We start from the raw sequence: 17,760 nt of genomic DNA, 5'->3' as shown, positions 1-17,760 counted from the left end.
CACCCCCATTCTGGAGTGCAGTCTGCTTTTTTCTAAGTCCGTTTATTTAAACATTAATCTCATCAAAAATATCCTCACAGCAACATCCAGAATAATGTTGGACCATATGTCCAGGCACCATGGTTCAATCCAATTGACACATAAAACCTTATGTGGGGCGCCAGCAGAAGCCAGAACACAGGAGGCTTCCATATGGCCCGTCCAGGTCACCTCCCAGGCACAGGGCAGGGAGGAGGGGTGAGAGAAGGAAGAAGACACACTTGCAACATAGCATTGGCATATACATGGCACATGAGGCTTGGACCCCGTGAGAGCTGGCTGTCTGGTGGGTCCCCAGCCCCACCTCTAGCACTCAGGCAGGATTTTGTTTGCTCTTCCCCCAGGGAACTCCCCCAGTAGCTGGTGGGGGGAGGCACGGTTAAGTTGGAGCAGGAACTCTCACTTGTCACAGTCCCCACCACTCCTTATTGCCTTACATGGCTCCCTTCTTTCCCCTCTGCCCCCTCCCTGCCCTGTGGTTCCTACACTACTTGATCCAGAAGTCATATCTCAGATCCAGATGCAACACAGCCCACAGAACTTTCTGTAATGGCAGAAGTGGTCCCCATCTGCCCTGTCCAATATGGGACCCACCCGCCCGAATTGAGAGGTATCACAGTATAACACACTGGACTTTTCACACTTAGCACGAGAAAGCAAACATCAAATATCCTATTAATAATATTGTATATTGTTTACATTGGAAGAATAATTTCTGACTATACTAGATTGAATAAAATATTTTACTGAAATTGATCCATCTTTTATGTTGTCATTACTCTGTTTCTCTTGGGTAGCACTGTCTGCGTGGTAAGATTTTAGCCAGCCCTGCATGGCTGGACAGTGGCTGGACAGTGGCTTATCCCCAGGCTAAACCCCCAGTGACACCAATATTTGATGGGCCTCTGACTCTGATCTCAGACTGAGCTGAAGGCCACCACTTCCTCTTCTGTCTTATGGCTCTGAATCCTTCACCTCAAAAGTCCCCTCAATGAGGCAGGTTCTATTTCTGATGACTCAGAAGGGCCCCCCACCCCCATACACACCGGATGTTGTGGGCCTTGAGGTCATGCCAGCCTGTATGGAAGAATGACTGCCCATGTGCACCAAGAAAAGCCAAAAATATCTTCCAACCTTCCCCTCCCAGACCTCCATGGTTCCAAATCTTCCGCGTCCACCAGAGGCCTTCTGGAAACGCCCATGTGACCGCTAAGCAATCAGCTCCTGGTGCCTGTGCAGACACTGGCATGGCACTGGCATGGTGCCCGTGCAGAAGCTGGGCAAATGTCTCCAGTGTCTTCTGAGGCTTTCCTTTCTGACCAGCACGATGTCATGACATTTCCAGCGCGATGGGACCTAGGCTGGGGAGGGGAGGACATCTGCAGGGCTGGGGCTCTCTCAGGTATAGCTGGCAGCCCAGGTGCGAGGGAGCAGGGCAGGAGCGTCTAACTAGGACCTACTGGACACTCCGTGTTCTTCCTCACCGACTTTGGAAAGAGCCTAAGAAGTAGCTACCATGTTCTCCTGCTATGGCACGGGTACACAGGTTCAGAGAGGGACAGTGTCCTGCTCAAGGGTCACACAGCACAATAACTGGCAAAGCTGGCATTGGAGTTCAGGTCTGTTATCTGCAGCCCTGGGTCCTGTGATTGAGGGGAACAACCAGAAGCTCCCTGTCACTAGACAGTGCCACAGAAGGCCCCAGCCAGGCCTCCTGTAGAGAGTGCAAACTGGTGGCCCCTGTGGGAAGGCTTTGGCTAACAGTCCCAATAAGACTGGCCAGCAAGAGTGTTTCTTTTCTCTTTCTTTCTTTTTTTTTTTTTTAATTTTTATTCTGACTTGAAAAACTTGGACATTTTTATGTAAAAGGAGACTGATTGGTCTTTGTAGAAAATCTCAGGTCTCCTCAGCTGCAGGGGAGCAGCTGCCCTCACTGAGGGGTCTGGAGTGTGAACCAGGCCATCACCTGATGCCCTTAGACCTTCTCTGTGTGTTCCTGTGTGACTCACACACATAGGGTCACTCTGTGCCTGGTCCTTGCTGCTGTGGAGGCCCCTGGCTTCCTGCAGGGACCCGTGGCCCTCTCCAGGCCACAGAAGGATGACCAGCTTCAGGCGAGGCAACCTGTTCTTATGAGGGAGAGTGACAGGCAGTTGGAATACTGCTTAGCGGGGATTCAGGAGAGGCCTCCAGGGGACAAAGTCCTGCTGGCAGTGGTGGGGACAGAGGTGCTGAGGGAGGCGTCTCTACATTCCTGGTGGGAGTGGGCTGTGGGACAGCCTGGGCAGGGACAGAAGGAACTTTACATTTATTGAGCACCTACTATTTGCAGTGTCAAGGGCATTCTGAAGTTGTCACGGGTCTGTGAATTATTGTCCCCAAAGCAGAGTACATAACGTTAAAAAACTCTGGTCTTAGCAGGGATTCCATGACCTCCTGTAGGTTCTCAAACCCCAAGAGTCAGAGATGAGTCTCCTCCTTGGGCACATAACTATGGAGGGAGAGGGATGGGGAAGCAAAGTTCTTTCTCCCACTCTGTGTGGTCTCTCTGAGCCTCAGTTTTCTCCTCTGTATAATGGGTTAATCCCACCTTCCTGCTATCAGGATCACAGATACTTCTTGGAAAACTTCTCTCTCCCACACCTTCCGGGAGAAGATGAGGCAGCTGGCCCACCCCTCTGGGAGGTGGGCCTCAGGCAGGGCGGGGCAAGGCAGGCAGGAGGGTTAACTAAAGTGTAGAAAAGCAGAAGCAATGGGTTTCCCAAGACCTAGCCATCCCCCCACTTCCTCTCCACCTGCCAAGGCTACTGGAGACTGCCCGCCAGACACTGCCGTTCTTCAGGGACATGAGGGGCCTCCATGGAGCCGCTGAGCACCTCATCAGGACTGGGTAGGTCTGGGGACTTGGGCACTGAGAGTCACAGTAAGAAAGTCAAGCAGTCTGCTGCCTGCAGCTCAAGTTCTGCCATTCCTGGCTGTGTGACCTTGGGTAAATCCTCCCCTCTCAGAGCCTCAGTTTCCCCCTCTGTGAAATGGGAATAACAATAATGACTGTGAAATTGTTGTGAGAGGGCTTGGTTTAGAGTAAGCACTCAACAAATGGCAGGTAGCGGCTCTGTCATGTGCGATACCCAGCATAGAATTTAGCACCCGATGTGACATGGCACCGCCTTTAGTTCTCACATCATTTATATTTGTAGCTATTATTTCGACAGTGGCCTGTTCCAAATACTAATTATTCAGTGGGTGGAGGGCGTTTGATCCCAAATGCAGTCAAGGGCCCGTCAGCACTGTGGTGCACAGGCCTGCACTGCGCTGAGCAGCCTGTAGGTGGCGCGCTCTAAAAGACAGCCAGGGAAGCTCTGTGCAAAGCAACCACCCTAATGCACATTCCTCGCTTCTCCAGAAAAGCAGGAAATCTGGATTTTAATGGGGGAATGATGACGTCAGCCAACACTCACACACCTGCGCATAAGAGTCAGCTCTTGGGGCTGCAGGATTGTGACCTCTGTGCCAGTCCCCCAGGCCTTATGCATCACAGCTCCCCGAGTTCAAGAGCCCCCAAACCATTTGCTAGTCATGCAGTCAGAGTTCAGGACCTCTACCCTTCTGTCAGAGATGCCCAGCCTCCTTCACCCACCTAAGAACTTCCAGCCCCAGCTCAAAGGCTACCTCCTCCAGGAAGCCTTCCTGACTCTCCCAGGTGAAAATTAGTGCCTCCACCTACCTCCCCCCTCCCATCCAGGCCCAGGTACACCATTCTGAGTTCTTGATTCTTTTTGTATGGATTTACCTTTTAACGGTCTGGTTTAAATCTCCCTTACTTGACTGTAAACTTCCTTGGTGTACTGCAGGTGACTTAATACCCTCTCCTACATCTTCGAACATCCATAACCCCCTCCAGCACTGACTGCCTCCTGCTAGCCAGAGCAAACAAGCAATGACGCCACACTCCATGATTATTCATGAGCACCTGCTACAGGGAGACATGTTCTAAGCAGTTCCCTGTCCTGAAGGAGTTGACACTCTAAGGATAGATGGTAGATAGCATGGTGCTTTTCATGTGCCACACACTAGATGACCCCAGAAGGCACATACTTTTATCGTACCACTCTACAGGTGAGAAAACTGAGGCACAGAGAGGCTGAGGAACTTGCCCAAGGTCACACAGCTAGTGAGTGGTAGAGTGGGTATTTGAACCTAAGCAGGCCAGAGATCATGGCCTTACACTTTTCACAAGTGTACAGTTTGCTTGTCTAGACGTTCAACATCATCTTTACCCATTTCCTTGGCCTTCTCCTGATATTGAGGATAAATAGCCTCTGCTCCTTTTTAAAACCAGCCCCACCTGCTTGCCCTCAATCTCACCCACTGCCCCCATCAAAGGACATCTCTCCAGTGAGACCCTTTCCCAGTGTCCCCTTCTCCACTGAGCTTTCCATCTGCAAACGTGGAGTTTCTCCCACCTGAAATGAAGACCCTGGAACTCACTTCCCCTACCTGCTCCTGCCCTGTTTCTAGCTCTTCACTGCAAGACAAGTCTGTGTTCATGTCTCCAATTCTCCTTCAGTCTCCCCTGGACCCACTATGGTTAGGTTTTAATCAAACATGCCACCAAGCTGCCCCTACTGAGGTCACCAGTGACTCCCACGTGGCAAAATGCAAGAGCCCTGGCTCAGTGCCCCCTCTCCACCCATGGGAGGCATCTGACACTCTGATCACTTCCTCCCTGCTCTGAAACAAGCTGTATACTTGGCCTCCCAAGCGCCACCTGTTTCTCAGGCTCTATTGCTGACTCCCTGTCATCTCACAGCACCATATTCCGAAATCTCGTCCTCTGTCTCTGTCTCTGTCTCTGTCTCTCTCTCTCTCTCTCTCTCTCTCTCTCTCTCTCTCTTTCTTTCTCTCTCTCACCATGAATCTTTCCATTGCTCTCACAAGACTATAATCATGGATTCCAGCAGCCCAAACACCCTTCTCCACATCTTCAGGGATTTTGTGAGCACTGACACCCCTGGACGAATAACCCTGGGGCAGGCTGTGATTACTTCAGCTTGTGTCACGTGGGTAAGAGGGGCTGTCTCTGATTGGTCCATCTAGAAAGTGTGCCTGCTTCTGTGGCTAAAAGGGTGGAGCCTGCTAGCAGGCTAGGGGCTCATGGGGCAGGGACAAAGGCAGACCCCTCCTTCCTAATAGACCTGGCCTTCCTAATAGAGGGTCCCCCTGTTTCCTTGTGCAGGTGGAAGTTCTGGTACTTGGGGATCCGCAAAGTACTTGTCCCCCTGCAGGCCGCCTGGGATGCCTTTGCCCAGCCTGTCCCAACCAGTTGTGGCCAGTTGCTGACCCAGCTCCTCCTGTGTGGTTTCCTGGCTGTCACTGCCACAGATCTCCTTCGCCATTGGCTGATCTCTTCTCAGCTTTATCCTCTGGGACCCTCAGCTGGGGTGACCACTGCCTGTGGCTGCCTGATCTTCCTCAGCCTGGGCCTCATGCCCCCAGTCCGCTGCCTGTTTGCCCTCAGTGTGCTCACCCTGGGCACAGAGCAGGGCCGCCGGCTGCTCCTGTCCTACAGTGCTGCCACTCTGGTTGTTGCAGTGGTTCCAAACGTCTTAGCCAACGTGGGTGCAGTGGGGCAGGTGCTGAGGTGTGTCACTGAGGGCTCCCTGGAGAGTCTACTCAACACCACTCACCAGCTGCAAGCCATGTCCAGAGTGCTGGGCCCCGCAGGCCAAGCAGATGGCAGGGGCCTGACATTTGAGGCCCAGGGAAATGGCTCTGTCTTCCAGCTTCATATTCTCAGGGTCACTCAGCATGTCCTGGAAGACTTCTCTGGCCTGGAGTCCCTGGCCCGGGCAGCAGCGCTGGGGACCCAATGGGTGGCCACAGGGCTATTTATGCTGGGCCTCCTGGTGGAGTCGGCCTGGTACCTCCATCACTACCTGACTGACCTGCGGTTCGACAATGTCTACATGACACGGCAGCTGGCTCAGCAGTTGGCAGAGGCTCAGGCCACACATCTGGTCGCTCCTCCCCCCTCCTGGCTCCTGCAGGTGGTGCAGCCGAAGCTGTCCCAGGACGAGCTGCTGAGCTGTGTGCTGAAGCTGGGGCTGCTGGCACTGCTCCTGGTGGCCACAGCTGTGACGGTGGCCACAGACCACGTGGCCTTCCTCCTGGCTCAGGCAGCTGTGGACTGGGCTCAGAAGTTGCCTGCTGTGCCCATCACGCTCACAGTCAAGTACGATGTAAGTGGGACCATGGGAGGATGGCATTGGGTCATTTACTGGAGGGAGGGGGCAAGACATTTGACCCTTGCCTTACAGCTAAATGTAATTTGCCTCGGAGTGTCAACTCTTGGGTCAACCGTGGGGTCCTGGGCATCTGTAGATAAGCTTACTTGATCCAACAACAGCTGTGAAGTGGGTTCTCTTTTTATTCCTATTTCAGATGAGGATATTGGGACCCAGGGACCTTAAAGTAACTTTGCCCAAGGTCAAGGTCAAGGTCTTCTTGAGTTGCAGAATTTCCTAGTTTCATGTTCTTCATCATATAAATTAGATCAATCTTCCTTAACCTATGAGGTTATCTTGAGTCTGAAAATGTGACGATGTCTCTAAAAGTACTTAGCAAGGTCCATGCCACACAAGAGGTGTTCGATAAATAGTGGTTATGACCAACAGCTCACATTTTGATATTTCAGACTGGATGTAAGGCTTAGGGACAATCTAGAACAGGAGTTGACCATCTATGACTCTCAGAGCAAATCCAAATGGCTTCCTGATTTTATAAAGTTTATTGGAACACGGCCTTCCATCTGTTTATATACTGTCCAGGCTACTCTACAAAGGCACAGTTCGGTAACCCTAACAGGAACTGGAAGGCCCACAAAGCCTAAAATTTAATAGTAAGATATAGGGCTGAGGGTCTGCTCAAGTGGCCGAGCCTCTGCCTAACAGTAATATACAAAATACTCTCTTAGAGTAGATACTTTACTATTGGATCAAGATTTGTTACTCAATCTTTTCTTTGCTACAGTCTTGTCATTTTTAGTAGTGAGATCTCACACAAAAGTTCATCACATGAAACATACCAAAGTGTCAGACCCTGAGCTAATAATAACTTACACTTATTAAGCACTTACTCTGTGCTAGAAAATTATTTTTTCAAACGATAGGAAATCAATTTAGGTGGCATGACCAGCTTCTGTTTTAGTGAAATAAGCTAGACTAGGAAATAGAGAGTATGTTGTAGATGATATGGGTGTTATTATTTTGGAAATTTCTCTTCAATTAGAATACAATGTGTGCTTGGAAGTTTCTATAAAGCACATTCTTTTTTTTTTTTTGTGTCATTCACTGGGTTTGAACTCAGGGTCTCATACTGGCTAGGTGCTCTTACCCCACTATGCCAGCCCTAAAATGCACTTCTTACTGTAGGCCACAAGAAGGAAATGTGTCAGGGGATGTTCTCAGCATGTCCCCTGATTTTCTCTATGTTATCAAATGTAAGCTGACATGAGTTCCAAATCCACTATTATTTTATGTGACATTAAGAGAAAGTGCTGCTGAGTCATCCTTGATGGGATGTGTTCTTATAATGTAGCATTTCAACTGCAGTCATATAAAGTCATTGCCTTATCATGATCATTTTGATGATCTCAAAATAAGGAACTAATTTTTGGCTTTTTTTGGGGGGGCACTAGGGTTTGAACTCAGAACCTCATGCTTGCTAGCCTGGTGCTCTACCACTTGAGCCGCTTCACCAGCCCTGTTTATGTTGAGTACTTTTGAGAAAGGATCTTGGTGAACTATTTGCCTACGCTGGCTTTGAACCTTGATCCTCCTCATCTCTGCCTCCTGAGTAGCTAGGATTACAAGAGTGAGCCACCAGTCCCTGGCAGGGAAGTAGCCAAGTCCAGCTCTTCTCAATGACTCTGGCCAAGTTGTTAGGGTCCTAAAGCTTCTCACTAACCTCACTGTCTTCCGAGGGTTGGGGACGCCCCTCCATTGTCCCCAGCATTTTCCTTCAGCTTGGGACAACTGTGTCTGCAAGGGTTGATGCTGTGCTCTGATCCTCTGGGAGAGCATGAATTAGCCAACCCCTCCTCGCTGCTTGGCATTCTTTCTTCTTTCTCCAGGGCTGTGGAGTTTCTCCTACTTTCAGCTGAACCCTTTTGGGTATAACAGGCTGTCTTTTGCACATGGGCTAGTGACTCAATATTCCCCAGCCCCATCTACTCACATGAACCCCCTTTCATAACCTGTGGCTTGGCGGGAAAATATGAGCTAACAGTCACTCCTCAAAAATGACTGTTTGCTTCACTAATGCTACATGCATGCCCGCCTTCTCTGTCCTCAATTTCAGTAGAGACACCAGAACCATCTGCTTCTCAAGCAGAATTTTCTTGGACATTTTGGAATGATGACCAGCTTGCACACAGCCCAATGTGTATAGCTCTGCTGAAATGATGGCCCAAACAAACAGGCCAAGTTTCTACAGCGTGGCTGCTGTGTTGGCTGAGTGACTGCTGGCAGCACTTCCAAGTCCTCCTGACTTCAGAGATGGTAAAAGGTGAAGAAATACACATCTCAGAGCTGATGAAATAGGGCGTGATTCCATGAGATAGGAATTATTACCACCATGCCTATTACAGATGAAGATGGGGGCTTAAGAGTTAGGGAATTTCCCAAACTCATCCAGCCCAGCAGTGGCAGAACCAGAATGCACTGTAACTTTCACGGATCCCCTCCATTAAAAAAAAAAGAAAGAAAACCAATGACCACATTGCTATAAAAGCAAATATATTAATGTTATACACAGAGATATAACTTACATTTTTTACTTCTGAGTTTAAACAAAATGAAAATGTTTTTGTGAGCCCCTAAAAGTATTATCCTGTGAGGCCTCATGGAGAAATCAGCTCTGGATAGAACCAAAATCCAACCCAAAATCGGGAGCCAAAGTGCCCCTGGTTCACCTCTGACCTCCTGCCTCTCTGGGACCACCTGTGCAAACTGCAGAGCCTCATGCTTACAAGCAGGACACTGCAACCCACGTTGGGGGAACTAAGCCCTGAGGCAGTCACATTTAGTTCACTGTGAGACTTTGGGTTCCTGGTCCTTTAAATCAGTCTGCCATGGGACCCCAACCTCACAGACTAGTGCTGGTTTGATGGAATGGCACATGTGAGGTATGCAGTAAGCGCTCACTAACAGTCAACGACCATAAGCATTAGTTGACTTACTCCAAAATATTCTGCTCAAAGACAGTAAGAACGACAATAGGGACACTTGTCGGGCACTTTTTATTTGACAAAAGAGCTGGTGTCCGCCTCAGTCGGATTTGGTCCTCCCCAAACTCTTGGAAGCAAAGTTATTTCTGCACCCATTTTGCAGGTGAGAGCAGGGAATGGTGGACCCATGGGTCCCTGCACCTTGCAAGTGGCCGGGGACTGGCGGTGACCCTTTGGCTCTCTGTTGACTCTGCCTTTTTCTCCTTTTTGAAGGCATCTTACACAGTCCTGGGCTTCGTCCCCTTCCTCTTCAACCAGCCTCCGCCAGAGAGCCCGTGGGTGTCCTCGCAGCGCTCCTACCGGTGGGAGCTGCGCCTGGCGTCCCGCGGCTGCCCGCTGCTGCCCGCGCTGCGTCCCCGCGCCGCGGCCCCGCTGGCCGCGGGCGCCCTGCAGCTCCTGGCCGGCGCCACGGTGCTGCTGCAGACCTACGCCCGGCGCCTGCGGCACGCCATCGCCGCCTCCTTCTTCTCCGCGCAGGAGGCCAGGCGCGCCCGACACCTGCTCGCCCGCCTGCGGCGAAGGCACAGCCGGCGTTGCGGCCAACCGCGGTCCCCCGGGGCGCCCTTCCACGCCCGGGCCCCGGGCCCCGGCCTGGGTGGACAGACCCAGAGCGGAACAAGAGCTCTGGGGTCCCACGCACCTCCTGCTGCCTCCCTAGGTAGTGGCCGTAGGTTGGCCACTGCACCTCTCTGAGCCTCAGTTTCTCCATCTGCATGATGACTGTGTGATGAAAATTGTTGGGATCTGCTTTCCACGTGGGAATGAGCAAGGAGCCAGTGGGCATGGCGGAGGGGGTGGGCGCAGGTGGAGTAAGCACTGGGACACCCACGATCCTCTAGGCCCCATCCGCAGCTGCTGCCTTTACCTGTCAGGTAGAGACGAATTAATTCAAATTAATTCAAATTAATTCGTCTGGAACTTGTTTGCATGCCTCTGAATCCTCTGAACTTATTTATAGTAATCTGAATTTGTGATTTTATAAATGAACCTATTTATTAAATCTTAGATTAAATGTTATTTATTTGCTTTGAACTGCCCTGGGGCTTTCCATCTAGGATAGCCAGGTTTAACAAATAAAAATGTCGGGTGCCTAGATCAGTTTGAATTTCAGATACACAGTGAATAATTGCTTAGTATTCCTTGACCTCTGGTGTGCCCTCAGTCCCTGGGTCAACCACCCAGGTAACCCACTGTGTGACCTTGAGTTCTCTGCTGTCAAAAAAAAAAACAAAAAACAAAAAAACCCCACAATGACAACAAACTTAAAATTATTGTTTGGATTTTATTTGGGATAGAAGAATTGGCAACAATGCATTCCACAGAACAGAGGGAGTGTCCCGATGGGCTGGCAAAGGAGTCTGGCTTTATAGATAGAAAAGGGCCAAAGGAAGGAACAAAGAGAAAAAGATTCTACCTTGCAGAAGAGGTCAGCTAGGTCAGCTTCTAGACCTTTCCTAGAGCAGAATCTGAGTGAGGAGTAAACAGGAAATGAAAAGTCGGGAAGCTTTAAGTTAGTCTAATGTGAAGCGAACTGGTGTGGGCCAATTGGATGTCCTGTCACTCAAAGCTTAATTACAGGTAAAAGAAATTGGAGTAGAAATTTTAAGTAAGGGAGCTCACCCCTGCTCAGACGGATAAGAAACCAGGAAGCAACCAGTCAAGGAATCAGCCCTAAGAGTGCACTGTCTTAGCCATGTCTGTGCATCCGGAAGACACCATTACAACCAGAACCATGCTGCACACCTGAGAGCTGACCAGCAAAACAGGGAAACCAGGCCCCTCTACCCCCAACTTCCACAAAGCCGGTGCTCAGGTGCTGAGATCTCTGGCCACACAGCACCTCCAGCAGGGCTGCTGCATTGCACACTTCTGGGGGCTATGCTGTCCACATCACACTGTATGTGACCCATTGTCCAAGTGACACTATCCCTGGTCTGTGGATGCCCTACAGTCTGCATGACCATACACAACACCTTGGTTGTCAGGCCTTGCAGTGGAATAGCAGTGGAAATCAAGCCTCCATTTCAGGCTCCAGAGGTCACATGAGTGCATCTGATCAGTGGAACCTAAATTACACTGGAACCCTAGCTGCAAGAGTCTGGGAAATTACTTTTTAGTTTCCAAACTTTCAAACTTTTTGACTGCCAATCACCCCTCCACACCCAACTGAAGTAAAAGTTTAATTAAAGACACTTATTTAATGGAATGCACTAGATATTTTCTATTCTATTAAATTCTGTCCTATTCTAGTCTACTCTATTAATCAGATACAATTCTATTTTGTCCTGCTGTTTTATTCTTCTTCATTAAGAAGATTACTGGTAAGGGCCGAGTGTGGTGGTTCATATCTGTAATCCTAGGCACTTGGGAGGTAGAGATAGAAGGATCACTGGCAAAAGCTCAAGACCTTATCTGAAAAATAATCCAAAGAAAATAAGGGCTGGGGGCAGGGCTTAAGTGACAGAGCACTGACTAGCATATATGAGGCCCTGAATTCGAACCCCAGCACTGCCAGAGAGAGAGACAGAGCGAAAGACAGACAGAGAGAAAGAGAGAGAGAGAGTTTTCTCTCTCATTTTAGTAAAACTAAAATGATCTTCCCTTTTGCTCTGTGCTGTTGCCAAAGGCTTATCTGAATGAAGGACCAGTGCCAGGGCAGGGGGGCTGCTGCACATGGCTCAGTGATCACAGATGGTGCTCCACCCAGGACTTCCCATCCAGACCCTTTTCTTGAAACTGACATCCTGAGACACATCTAGGCCACGGGTTTTTAAGAGGATGGAGAAGAGAAATCTGCAATCCAGCCCTCCACCCCACACCCCGAGCTTGGAGGTATTTTTAGGGTGTGAGTCACCACCTGTGGGAGCAGAGCTCCAGTCACTTTTCCTCCCATTTCTCAAATGTGCTCCTCTCCAGGGGTATTAGTGACCACCCATGACACCCAACGCCCAGCTCTGACTCCCTTCCCAGCAAAACTGCCCTGCTCAGTGACTCAGCCTCAGCTTTTTCTTTTCTTTCTTTTTTTTTAACTACACAAATAATACCTAAGTCCTTCTTATAAAAACTCAGAGCATTACATGTAATAATAGCTCGTGTGTAGTGCGTACTTATGGTGAGTTAGAAAATGATAAGTACCTTGTTTTTAAGCCCTCATTTGCAGCATTCACTGACCCCATAGTGTAAACTGTTCCACTGGGGGATTTCAGATTCTTCACTGGATGTTCACTCCTGGAAGCAGAGCGGGGAGGACGTGCTTATGACTGGCTCCAGGGACTGGGGCGGACTGATCCTGAAATGGTTAAAAGACTTAGCCAGAGAGAAGCCATTAATCAGGTGTCCAGAGAGAAGCCCTTAATCAGGTGCCATGTTAGCTTCAAAGCTGAAGGAGGTTCATGAGGTCTGGTTCCCATAAAATTAGAAGAACAGAAGGAACCAAACTAGGATATGGTCAAATGATTGTGTGGATTGTGTTGATTGTGTCCACTCATGTTTATAGATAGCAGCCATTGTCTCACTTCTGCACCTTAGCTAACAGCTATTGTCTCGCTTCTGTACCTAGGCTAGCTTGCTTTGCAAAGATTGCCAGACAGGATGTAGTTTTTGCCTTTATAAAACCTGCAAAAGTTTAGAGAGGGGCTACTCTGAGATCCAACGACCTGTTGGTCAGGGCAGTCGCCAGCTGGCTAATAAAGACTCTCCTTTAAAGTCTTTCTTGGGTGGTCATATCTCATTCTGGCTCGTAACAATCCCAGCATAATACAGTGCCTGACGCTCCACTAAAGCTGTGTGCACATCATCAAAGTATCTGAGGAAGCTGGGCTCTTGTCATCCTTCCTTTGGAGGTAGACTTTATGATACAGACACATTAAGTGTTTTGCCCACAGCTGAGCCAGGATTTAAACCCAAGTAGTCTGCCTGCCAGAATGCACAGTCTCTCCAATAAGAGTACAGTTCCCTTTTTGATGGTCACACTCAAATCTCTTGGGTCCTTTATCCCCCAGACATAACCACAGTCATCACTCGGATGGGTACCTTTCAGATGTCCTCCTCCTCCTCTTCTTTTTTGTGTGTGGACACAATACTGGGGTTTGAACTCAGGGCCTTGCACTTGCCACACCCCCAGCCCTTTTTGCTTTTTTTAGTTAGTTTAAAGACAAGGTTTCATTTTTTTTCCCAGGGCTGGCCTCAGGTAGGGGTGCTCTGACCCATGGCTCCCACATAGCTGGGATTACAGATATCCAGCTTGTTTATTGAAATGGGGTCTCACTAACTTTTTGTCTGGGCTGGCCTTGAACTGAAATCCTCCCTATCTCTGTCTTTCCAGACACTGGGATTACAGGTGTGAGCCACTGTGCCTGGCCTTGGACGTTTTTTTCTAATCATAAACATGTATGGAAACATAATATAGAAGTACAGAGTATTTGTTGTGTTTTAAATAACATGATGCTATGCGTGATGGTTCTGCAGCTTGTTTTTTCACTGAACAACATGTTTTGTCATTTTCATCATTGAAGAGCATCAATGTGCCATTAGTCATTCAGCAGCAAGCCTGAGGGTAGAGGGTTAGGTGGTGTCTAGGATTTGCTGGAAACAATGCTGTAGCAGACATCTTTGCCTCCTTGAACAAATCAGTGATCCTCAGGAGAGACTGGAACTTCCTGAATTCCATGGGTTTTAGGTTTTAGATGTGGGCTAGTTATATGGGCAGATGGACATTGAAGATGGTCCCCAGTTGTTACCGGGAAACCAGTCCCCTGGCCTCGTTGACAATTTACATATAATGAGAGCAGGGTTTTGAGGAAAAGAAAACAGGGAGGGCAGGGAGAGTCAAGCCCTGGATGCTCTGTGGTCCCACTTCTGAAAGATGGCGTCTCCTTTTAAAGGCGAGTTCCGGGACTCAGCCTGACTGAGTGACCTGATGCATGTTCACCTGGCCTTCATTCTGCAGGTGTCCAGCACCACTTCTCTGAAGCTGTATGTCCTGGCTGCAGGTTTACTCCTCTGGTGGACAGAGAGAGATAAGGGGTAGAGAGCTGCCTGGTGTTATTGGAGAGAAAGATTCATTACTGGATCTCCAGCAGTTAGACGAAGAGGGGAAGAAAGTTAGCCTAATCGACACAGTAAAGTGGCCAGCAGGCAAGCTGGCTGTACAAAAAATTTTGGGTTTTTTTTTGCTTTTGTAATTCCAGTTACATTTTCCCCACTGTCAATTTATTCCTTCCATTCCTATGGAAAAGAGGCACTGCAGTCATCTCACTGTTTGCTGCCTTTAGTGAATTCACGGGCACAAGTATGGCATCATTGCTCCTCAGCAAGAGCAGCTTTTAAGTCCCTGTTACAGTCACCTCTCCCTCCTGGCTCCCGTACCCTTGTCGATTCCCTCCTCTTGAACACAGGCAGACTTGCCTCTAGCTAATCAAATGTGACACTGAGGCAGAATAGATCAGGGAGATGAAGCATGGGAAACAGCGCACAGGAATTTGGAGATGAACACTGTGTTAATAAATGGCTTGCGTAAAAGCACACAGCCACTGTTTTCTTTGATTTAAGCTTTATACCCACTCAACAAGCTGCACTATCTAGTAAAGGGGGTGGAGGGCGCAGCTCTCTCTCTCTGTCTCTGTCTCTCTCTCTCTCTCCCTCTCTCTCTCTCTCTTTCTCTGACCTTGAATACCTGTCCAAAAGATTACACTCTTGGAGAATGAATGAAGGGACCTTGCAGAAAGACACTGGTGGAGCGGCTCAAGTGTACAGCGCCTGCCTAGCAAGCATGAAGACCTGAGTTCAAACCTCAGTACCACCAAAAAAACCCAAACAAACAAACAACAACAAAAACCCTAAGACACTTATCCTGGGCAAATGAATTCTCTAAGTACAAAAAGTATTTACAAAGGAAAGTACTTATCACAGAGTATCACAAATGCCACTTGTCATGAAGGGAGCGTCTGGCAGGACCCCCTCCTTCCCAAACCCCCACATCATTGTGTCCCAAAAGTTAGAAAACAGGCTAACCTTGAAAATCTCTGGGCCCAAATGATAAGGCAGTGTGACAACAAGAATGACAGAATATACCAGAACAAAGAGGAGAACTCATTCCTGGGTGAATTAAGGTCAATCCCCAATCTGCTTTTCTATCAGAAATACCTGTGGCGTTAGAGCACTCATTGCACCTACTGTCAGATGTGCCCGCAGCCATGTCTGGGTTGAGTTCTGCCTTTCTATATTTGCTTTCCTTTACTACTAAGCCTTCTTGGTCTCTACCTCCATGTGCCCTAAAAATTTTTTTTCTGACAACATCATGAACTTGGTACCCAAGGGTCAGGCTGAGGCCTCCTCCCATTTTGGAGACCTCCTCCCTGGAGTGTTGCCAGCTCCAGTAACAAAGTGACAGGGTGCCACCTCTGTGGGAGGGTCACATGAAATTGTACTTCCACTGTACTCTCTCCATTGCTTTCTTCTTGGCTTATGTGCTTGGATGAAAGTAAGCTGCCAGGTTGGTGGCTCACCCAGAAGAAACTGAGGGTGACCTCTAGCAAGTGCCAGCTATGAACAGAAGCCCAGTCCTACAGCCTGCAAGGAATTACAGTCTTCAATGCCTTCTAAGTGAGCTTGGAGGTGGATCCTTCCCCTTGGGTTGAGACACAAGACCTAGGTGGCACCTTGATAGGCGCCTGTGAGAGCTGCCACTCCTGACCTCAGATCACAGAAACTGAGATAAGAAACATGTGACTGTCACCACTACTTTCTTGGTCATTCACATAGGGAACTAGCACAGCCGGGGTCCCCAGAAAGCCTGTCTGAGACAAGGGTCTCCACAAAGGTGGTTTATTTGGGAGGCGATTCCAGAAAGCACTGGAGGGGAGGAGGGAAGTGAGCAAGGAAGAAGAAGAGCCTGTGCAGGATGCGTTCCGGGAAATGGAGAACAGCTTCCAGGTCTTCCTTTCCTGAGTCTCAGTCCTCACTGTGAATGGCTGGAAAAGCAGACTGCTTGCTCCTCCATGGCTCTCCACCCTCGACGTGGAACCTTCTGTGATCAAAACGTTGACCGTGACCACACAGAGCCACTGCCCGGTGTCCTTGAACTCCATTCAGCTCTGATGCCTCCGCCCGGAATTTCGGCCAGTTCCAACCCAGGCCGGGGCTCAGCCCCACGAGACTGCCCGGTTGCAGGTGCCAGTCACGAATAGTAAACTGCCCCCTATAATTCCGGCTGACCGGATATAAATCAGGGTACCCAGAGTCCGCAACTTGGGCCCCGTCACTTTCGGGAATGGCTCATGGAACCGGGGCAGGACTTCAGACACGTGGCGGCATCGGGCGCCCCCTGCTGGCTGCCTAGCAACTAGCGCCAAGAGGGAAAGGGACCCGGTCGGTGGGGAGAGGTCCCTGAGGGCGGTCCCACCTGCGTCCCCACCTGGTATGAGCTCAGCACACGCTGGGCTTGCACCTCATTCCAGGCCTAGCTGGGGCTCTGCTTTTCCAGTGTGAACTAGGGGTTCAGTCCGAGGGCTGCCACGCCAGTCCCCGGGGAGAGCGAGCGAGCCAGAGAAGCACTCGGTCAGTGAGATATTTTGTGAGCATTTAAAAACAGCGTGCCGGAAGAATAACTTAAATGCAATAAAGCCCACCACCGTAAGTAGACAGTCTGATAATTTTATTTTTTAATGACAGTGCTGTGCACCATCCCCACATCCCCCTAAAAAGGGTCGCCATTCTTGTTTTTCATTCAGTCTCTACTCTCATCTGTTTCTACCTCCACGGACTTGCCCTTTCCTGCTGGACAGTCCATAATCGTGAAATCATAGAATAAATGGTGTCTGGATTCTCAGCACAGGAATTTTGAGCTCTCTTCACGTTACAGCATGCATCAACAGATTTTTCCTTTTTAGTGCTACATAGTATTCCACTGAGTGTGTTTATCCAGCCAGGTGTTGCACATTTGAATTATGTTCAGTTTGGGGCTTTTATGAAAATGCTGCTGTGAATATTTGCAAACAGGTCTTTGTGTGGACTTACCTCTTCTTTCTCCTGGGTAGATACCAAGGAGTGAAATCTCAGCATGGTATAGAAAATGTGTGCTTAACTTTTTTTTTTTTTTTTTTTTGGTGGGACTGGGGTTCGAACTCAGGGCTTCACTTGCAAAGCAGGTGCTGCACCACTTGAGCCACACCTGAAGTCCATTTTGCTCTGGTTGTTTTGGAGATGGGAGTCTCATGAACTATTTGCCTGGGCTGGCCTTGAACTATGATCTTCCTGATCTCAGCCGCCCAAATAGCTAGGATTACAGGTATGAGCCACTGGCACCTGACTGTTTTTAAAAAACACTGTCAAACTGTTTTCCAAAGAGGCTGTTCCATTTTATGTGCTCACCAGCAGCGTGTGAGGGTCCTGTTTCTCTAAATCCCTGGCAATGCTTGGTGTGGTCCCTCTTT

The 17,760-nt window shown here is 49.1% G+C and overlaps 1 protein-coding gene across 1 annotated transcript; it reads left to right on the top strand.

The window, feature by feature from the left end:
- The first annotated feature begins 2,773 nt into the window (after positions 1 to 2,773).
- Positions 2,774 to 12,939, top strand: Ocstamp (osteoclast stimulatory transmembrane protein). Its single transcript, XM_020168106.2, is given in 4 exon segments — positions 2,774 to 2,929; positions 5,279 to 6,281; positions 9,542 to 9,871; positions 9,873 to 12,939. Coding segments are annotated over 4 exon segments (1,491 nt in total). The 5' UTR covers positions 2,774 to 2,885; the 3' UTR covers positions 9,987 to 12,939.
- Positions 12,940 to 17,760: the final 4,821 nt, after the last annotated feature.

This window comes from Castor canadensis, chromosome 5 (genome assembly GCF_047511655.1).
Source record: "Castor canadensis chromosome 5, mCasCan1.hap1v2, whole genome shotgun sequence".
Taxonomy (NCBI): domain Eukaryota; kingdom Metazoa; phylum Chordata; class Mammalia; order Rodentia; family Castoridae; genus Castor; species Castor canadensis.
This window is presented reverse-complemented; position numbering and strand designations above follow the sequence as displayed.